Source organism: Drosophila suzukii, chromosome 3 (genome assembly GCF_043229965.1).
Source record: "Drosophila suzukii chromosome 3, CBGP_Dsuzu_IsoJpt1.0, whole genome shotgun sequence".
In the NCBI taxonomy this organism is placed as follows: domain Eukaryota; kingdom Metazoa; phylum Arthropoda; class Insecta; order Diptera; family Drosophilidae; genus Drosophila; species Drosophila suzukii.
In genome coordinates this window covers 56,575,563-56,582,935 of record NC_092082.1, presented here as the reverse complement: position 1 = coordinate 56,582,935, position 7,373 = coordinate 56,575,563, and the positions used below count along the sequence as shown (strand labels likewise).

The 7,373-nt window shown below is 44.8% G+C and overlaps 1 protein-coding gene across 1 annotated transcript; it reads right to left on the bottom strand.

Moving 5' to 3' along the window:
* Positions 1–6,352: 6,352 nt before the first annotated feature.
* On the bottom strand, positions 6,353–6,829 carry LOC139352852 (uncharacterized). Its single transcript, XM_070995490.1, has one exon. The coding sequence runs from the start codon at positions 6,827–6,829 to the stop codon at positions 6,353–6,355; it is 477 nt and encodes a 158-aa protein (XP_070851591.1).
* Between the last annotated feature and the right edge of the window lie 544 nt (positions 6,830–7,373).

The window sequence follows — 7,373 nt, the reverse complement described above, 5'->3', positions numbered from 1 at the left end:
AGAACTCGAAGTATACAAACTGGATACAGTGACATATGGAAACAAGCCTGCCTTCTTCCTACCTATTCGAGCAATGCACTAGCAGGCCGTTGATTAAAAGGATGCCGTCCCTGCTGGCTCTGTTGCACTGCAGCAAGATTTCTATGTCGATGATTTCATCTCCGCTGGTAGCTCTGTTGGTGAGGCTATCGAGAAAATGCGACAGACCACTGGAATACTTGCTCGAGGTGACTTCAAGTTACGAAAGTGATGCTCCAGCCACTCCGAGGTTTTAGAGGATGTGTCAGATGATGACAAGGAGACTCTTGGTCTTGAATGGGATCCGGCGACAGACGAGCTGCTGCTCCACGGCCTGCCGACGATTGGTTCTGGCCACTATTGCTCGTTTCTATGACCCGATAGGCTTTCTTGGCCCAGTAATCACAAAGGCCAAAATGTTTCTGCAACATTTCCGCAAGGATAAATTGGATTGGTATGAAAGTATGCCCTTGGCCCGTAACACCTGCTGGATTTAAATGTACATCAGTTTTCAGAGCGTCCAACGCATATCACTCCCAAGATGTTTGCTTCTTTCAGAAACTGATGTTAAAATTCATGGATTCTGCGATGCTAGCGAGGAAGCTTACGGAGCTTTCATATATGTGTTGTCTAGAGGCACTTCTACCAGCAGCCATCTCTTATGTTCCAAATCCCGAGTAGCGCCTCTTAAAACGTTAGCTGTACCTAAGCTGGAGTTATGCGGCGCAGTGCTATTAGCCAAGCTAATGAATGAAGTCATTAAAATGGGTATTTTAAATTCATCATTTTTATTGCTGGTGTGATTGCTCTGTGGCTCTATCCTGGATCAGTAATGAGCCCTTCAAATGCAACGTCTTTGTAGCAAACCGAGTGTCTTCTATACAGGAATTAACTGCTTATATGGAATGGCATCATGTTCCGACTGCTTTGAATGCCGACGTTTTGTCCAGGGCCACTACTCTGGATCAACTGGCGCTTTCTGAGATCTGGTCATGGTCCACCATTCTTACTTGGTGGTCGCAGGGATTGGCCTAAGCGTCTGCATTATGACGATCCGAGCCTTGAGTTACGTAAACAGGTGCTGATGGTCAAGTCTCTTCACGTTGATATTACCCTTAGATCCAAATATGGCAACTCATTCCCTTCCATGCAGCGCGTGTTCACGTACATTTACAAATTTTCATGTGCGACGTGGGACATATATGCTCTGGTGAGGCGTCCAACTGGCTCATTTATGGGAGGGTATAAAGGATCTACGTTCAAATGGCATTGTAAAGAAATTAAGTTCAATGGCTTCGCTCTTGCCCTTCATAGATGCATTTGGACTCCTTCGAGTTGGTGGACGCCTCAAAAATTCTACACTTGCGTTTAAGGCTCGCCATCCAAAAGTGCCACGTCGCCACCAACTCACCCTAGCGCTCATCATGCACTTCCATAAGATGAACCTGCATAAAGGACCGCGCGCTCTGTTGGCAAGCATCCGACTACAATAGTGGCGTATTGGAGGACTGCGAACGGTCTTAAATGTAGTGAAAGGCTGTGTGGAGTGCTTCCGGGCCAGGCCCAAATTTCTGGAACCAATCATGGCTAATCTTCCGAAGGAGCGTTTGAAGTGCGTACGGGCCTTTGCTGTTTCTGGCGTCGACTATTGTGGGTCCCTCTTCTACAAATCAGAAGTCCGCACCTTGATCTGGTGCTACTAATGAGTGCTACAAATGAGTTGGCGGATTTGAAGCGGCTGCTGCTTAGCGATTCCCATACACAGTCTGTTCATCAAGCTCGGCCCTATCTACTGGCAATTTATTAGCCCTCGCTCAACACATTTTGTCGGATTGAGAGAGGCAGCAGTCAAGACGGCTGCTTGGTTTTTCAGATTGCATCATTCATTAATTCTCGCCCCTTGCTATCAATTTCAGAGAATCCAGATGATCTCGATGTTTTGACACCTGCCCATCTACTTTTTGGTGGCCCTCCTACTACTATCATTGAGCCCGATCTAACCAAGCTCAATTATAACCGGTTGGATGGCTGGCAGCGTGTAACATACCTGCAGCAACTATTCTGGTTCCGATGGCAGAAGGAGTACCTCACCCTTCTGCAATAAAGCGGTCTCCTAAACGAAGGCTAAAGGTCAACGACGTAGTTCTGATAAAGGAAGAAAATCTACCTCCCATGCGTTGGTCCTTAGCTAGGGTGAGCGCACTTATTCCTGGACGAGATGGCGTTTGTCGAGTTGCTGATCTGAAGACGTCCACGGGTGACATCAGGAGAGCAGTCAAAAAGTTGTGCCTGCTGCCCATCAAGGATGAAGTTGAATGACAGGCTTCCGACGGGGGGAGTATGTTAAGCGCAGCGGCAAGCCACTCCAACTAAAGAGAGAGTCAGAATCACTCATTTCATAGCGGCTCCTCTTATATCTCTATTAATTGGAGTACACAGTCTGAGCCCACCTCTCAACGCGTATGGTCTGTCGCCAGCGCATACGTTTGGTTTTGTTGTTGTTACTTGCAAGCTGTGGTGTTCGCAAAGACAAGAAACAGCGCAGAGGACGTCGGCAGCGATGCCGCGTCACCATCGCCGCGCGGAGCTCATTACCCTAGTCTGAGAACGGTGAAGCTTCCCTAAGCCCGCAAGGACGAACTCTCTGCGAGTCCAAGGCTCTACAAGCGGCCTAGAGGCAGCGCGTCGGCAAGCGAGCAGAGGCGGCCACTACGAGCATCCCGAGACAAAGGAGCCTGCGGTCGTCAAGTCAACGCACCGACAGGCCAGGACGAGGAACATCAGCAGCCTGCGGAACCAGAGCGAAGACATACCGAGGCCGGCCCAGCCACATACCCGCTGTATTAATAACACGATAATAATAAATCTTGGACGTTGATGCACTATGGTCAGTACAAACAAGTGGCTCTTACGACACCAAGCAATGCTTGTTACGCGCGGAGCCCTAAACCGATTTTGGCAAGTAAACGAAATCGCGGACATGGAAAAAGACGACATAACAATAGACAGTTTAAAATACATGCTCACAAAGAATGGCTAGTAACATAGAAATTTACAAATTATTGGAAGATAGATAGATAAGTTTATCATAATTAGTTGCATTAGGGCTATCAAACAGTAAGACGTGACACAGTGCATTATAGTCGTCCCAAAGAACCCGAAAAGGATCATGAAGGGCATAATTGGATCTACAAATTGGCAGGGACAACGGACGAAAACGACGAACTGTTCTACAGGGTACATTCCAGTTGAAAGAACTAAGAAGGAAGGGAGAGTCGACATCACCATTAATTAATTTATGCAAAAACATAACTCCATGACACTTTCTACGATGGTTCAGGGTTGGTAAGTCCAGCAGGCGCAACCTCGCATGATAAGAGGGCAATCGACTTCCTGTGTCCCAGTTTAAACCTCCCAAAGCAAATAAAAGGAATTGTTTTTGAACGGGCTCTAACATATTTTGGTAACAGCTAATTTCAAGTGACCATATACACGAGCAATATTCCATTGACGGACGAACAAGAGAAACATACAAAAGCTTTGTTGTGTATGGATCATCAAACTCCCTTGACCAACGCTTCATAAACGCCAGGAGACTTCTGGCTTTGTTAGTTATAGTAGATATATGGTCTTTAAAACTAAGCCTATGATCAAATAGAACGCCAAGATCCTGAACAGAAAAAATACGTTCAGGGGCGTTATTTCCGATAGAATAAGAATACAGAGATGGATTACAACGATAAAAGGTCATAAAGTTACATTTAGAATAGTTCAAATTCAACATGTTAATCATGCACCACGTACACAAACAATCAAGATCTAATTAAAGGTCATTATATGAATTAGGTAAACACATGGGCAAATATAGCTTGACATAATCTGCATACATTAAAAGAGTTGACGATTTTATGACATAAGGTAGATCATTAATCATTAAGCCAAAAAGTAAAGGTCCCAGGTGGCTACCCTGTGGAACTCCAGAAGTAACATTAATTATTTTGGAAATTTTATTATTTAAACAGACCATTTGAGTTCTATTAGAAAAGTAGGAAAGTATCAACTCTAGTAGGTTGGGTGGAAAACCTAAAAGGGACAATTTATAAATAAAAATCCTATGGTTCACTTAATCAAAAGCTTTAGAGAAATCGGTATAAATCACATCAGTTTGATGATGTGACAGAAAACCTCTAGTAATTAAAGAAGTATGTTTGTAGAAGTAGAGCGACATCTAGTGAAGCTATGCTGACAAGGTGAAATAATAGACCTGCAATGATGCTGCAACTGACAGGTAATAATTTTTTCAAAAAGTTTAGGAGTAGAACTGAGTTTAGCAATACCGCGATAGTTTGAGATATCGGACTTGTTCCCTTTTTTGAACAATGGGATAAAAAAGGATTCCTTCCATATGGATGGAAATCTACATTGACTTAGGGACAGATTAAATATCAATGTTAAGGGAAGAGCAAGATAAGATGAACAATTCCTAAGTATACAACTTGGTATTCTATCAGGACCCGGTGAAAATGAGAGCTTGAGAGTATTAAAACTCTGAAGAACATCAGATACATCAATCACTGGTTTGAAGATAGAGTTTAAATGAGGTAGTGGGTATGGATAATCTTTATTAATGAGTTGCAAATATCATTATCATCAGATGCTACATTATTATTGAGAAAGAGAGAGGGAAGCAGCTAGATTTACGTTTAGAATTGACGAAAGAAAAGAAAAGCTTAGGATTACTTTTGAAATCACGCTTACAACGAGACAGGTAGTTTTTGTAACAATCAGAATTGTACTGGACAAATTCCACAAATTCCACTGCACAAAACCCACTATTACCATTTGAACCCTATGTTTTTCTCACTGATCTACGGGGCAGTCACGGGGCATATCAATTTTACGTTACGTACAGACAGTCTTCTGAGCTAGCCGCACGAATCTCGTAGCGAGCAGACCAACAAAATCAGTTCGTTTCAATATCTACATTTATCACTGTACTATTGTAAACAATCTTCCCACTTTAGCATAAACTACTGCCGCATATGCTTTTTCAGAAGCGTCCGCAAACCGGTGCAGTTCAACAATCGAATTTATTTACTTTGGATCCATCTAGGTATTCTAATTTTGTTGAACAGTAAAAGATATTCTTTATGGCCCGACCATTCTTGGGCATTATCTTTTAACAACTCTTGATCCCAGCTCTTATCAGAAAGCAAAACTTTCTGCACAAAAAGCTTTCCTGTAATGGGGGAGTAGCTGTAGTATTCTTTATTTATAAAAAACATTGAACAAATGGCATTTCAAGTGTACAGTTAAAAAGAATCACAAATTTGTATATAAACAAGAATTAAAAAGGGAAATCGACTTGGTTATTTTAACCGTCTGTCGGTCTCCACTTTCCCAGTGTCAAAACTACACAGTATACTACATTTGGCTTCCCAGGTCTTCCCCAGATATCAGATCGTTCTACCAATCAGTTTAACAACGAGGTGAGCTGAGTAACGTGTTGGATTTATATTACGAAGTGTTTAAAAGCTTTCCGTTAAAATGTTGTTTTGGTACTTTAGAGCCTGGTTGATGTAGCTGTAGAGAGTTGACCAACATTGCACATCCAACGAATTGAATGCATCCCGCGGTTGCAGCTGTGCCTTACCAAAATGCAGCAGGCTGCCCAGAATCTGATACCAAAGTTAGATCTATGATCGTTTGGCAAGCCCCTATTGCATAACAATAGGTTCGAATTTAGAATAAAATCAAAAAGAGACTCACCTCTGTCGTTGTTGTTTGGGCAACCCCACTGGGTGTGATGGGCATTGGCGTCACAGCCTATTACCAATCCGTTCTTGAGCTTTTCGCATTCCTCTGCTAGTCCTCTGACCAGCGCATCTGGGAGGTTTTCCTTCTCAAAGGTCAAATAGGCCGATAGAACCCTTATAGAGCCACTCTGCAGCTCCAGGCTTACTGCGGTGTTGTCTCCGTTGCTGTAATTGCGAAGTAGAAATATACTAAGATGCCTTTTGGCTAATATACAGGTTCGAATTTTACCTTCTTTGGGGTCAAGCATAAGCTTGTATTCCTTTGTTCCTAGTCCAGCAACCTTGCCTCCTACTACCCAAGGTTCCTGTACGAGGACTAGGTCGGCTCCGCCTTCTGTCAGGCGAAGCAGAAGTGCACCAGACGCTGCGTCCGAGCGTTTTGACAAGTTAACTTGTGTGCGGCGTTTGCTTCATGATACATTACCACTGCACTTGCTGAGTTTGTTGAATTGGCCTGCCTTAGCAAGTTGAAAGAAAGTATTCGAGCTGCCTCACCCTGCTCCGTGTACTACTCTTGCTTAAAGTCCCTGAGCTTTCTTTGTCCTCGATTCGGCCGCTTTTGATAAATGGTGTTTCTTGGCCCACTTGACGTCACCCACCGCTGGCGTCCATTGCCTCCTCCTTAGGTTATAATGCCTAGCCTGATCCGGGGAAGCTCTCTCCAGATTCCGCCTTACAATCTCGAAGATTTCCCAGAGATTGTTGGCCTTCTCCTCCGGGGTCTCAGTCAGCCGCCCGGTCCCTACGGTCTCTCTGTCGAATAGGACGCTCGGTAGTCTTGGTTCTCTGCCTTGGGTAATGAACGACGGTGTGTATCCTGTGGATTTTGAAACGCTCGTGGTTACTGCCATCATGATTTCCGGCCATTTTTCGTCCCAGAGTCTTTTGTTCTGCCCTGCGAACAGCGCTATCATCGTCTTCACCGTCCTATTTGCTCTATTAGTCGGGTTCTCCTGCGCGGTGTATGGAGCTGTGAACTGTTGCTTGGTTCCCATTTAGGCCAGGAAACTCTTGAAAAACTGTACTCCGTTGTCCGCTATGACTACTTTCGGGACCCCATACCTCGCGATTATGCGTTCCCTGAAAGCTTACTTTACGGCTTCGGCCCTCGCGCTCGCAGTGGCACCAACTCAGTCCACTTGGAGAACCGATCTATCAGTACCAGCAGCATTTGGTTGCCGTGCTTTGAACGCGGCTGGGGTTCGACGAAGTCCGCTCATACCGTAGCCCATGGTTCTTCTGGCACCTGCGTCTTCATTTTTTCAGCCGTCTGCATCTGAATCGGCTTGAATCTCATGCATGTCTCGCATCCTCGCACGTGGGCTCGGGCGTCTCTGTGCATTCCTGGCCAGAAATACCGGGCTGCCAGACGTGCAATTGTCTTTCGGCTTCCTACGTGGCCAGCCGACGGTGAGTCGTGGTTCTCCTTCAGCACCGTTTCCCGTAGAGCTTTCGGGACGCACATCTTCCATGTTGCGACATCCTCGCTGAAGCTCTATGACGTATATTCCTGTACCCTTCGTCAGGTAGTCCGCATTC

Coding starts and splice junctions, on each gene's coding strand:
- LOC139352852 (XM_070995490.1), bottom strand. CDS start 6,829: ATGGGAACCAAGCAACAGTTCACAGCTCCATACACCGCGCAGGAGAAC.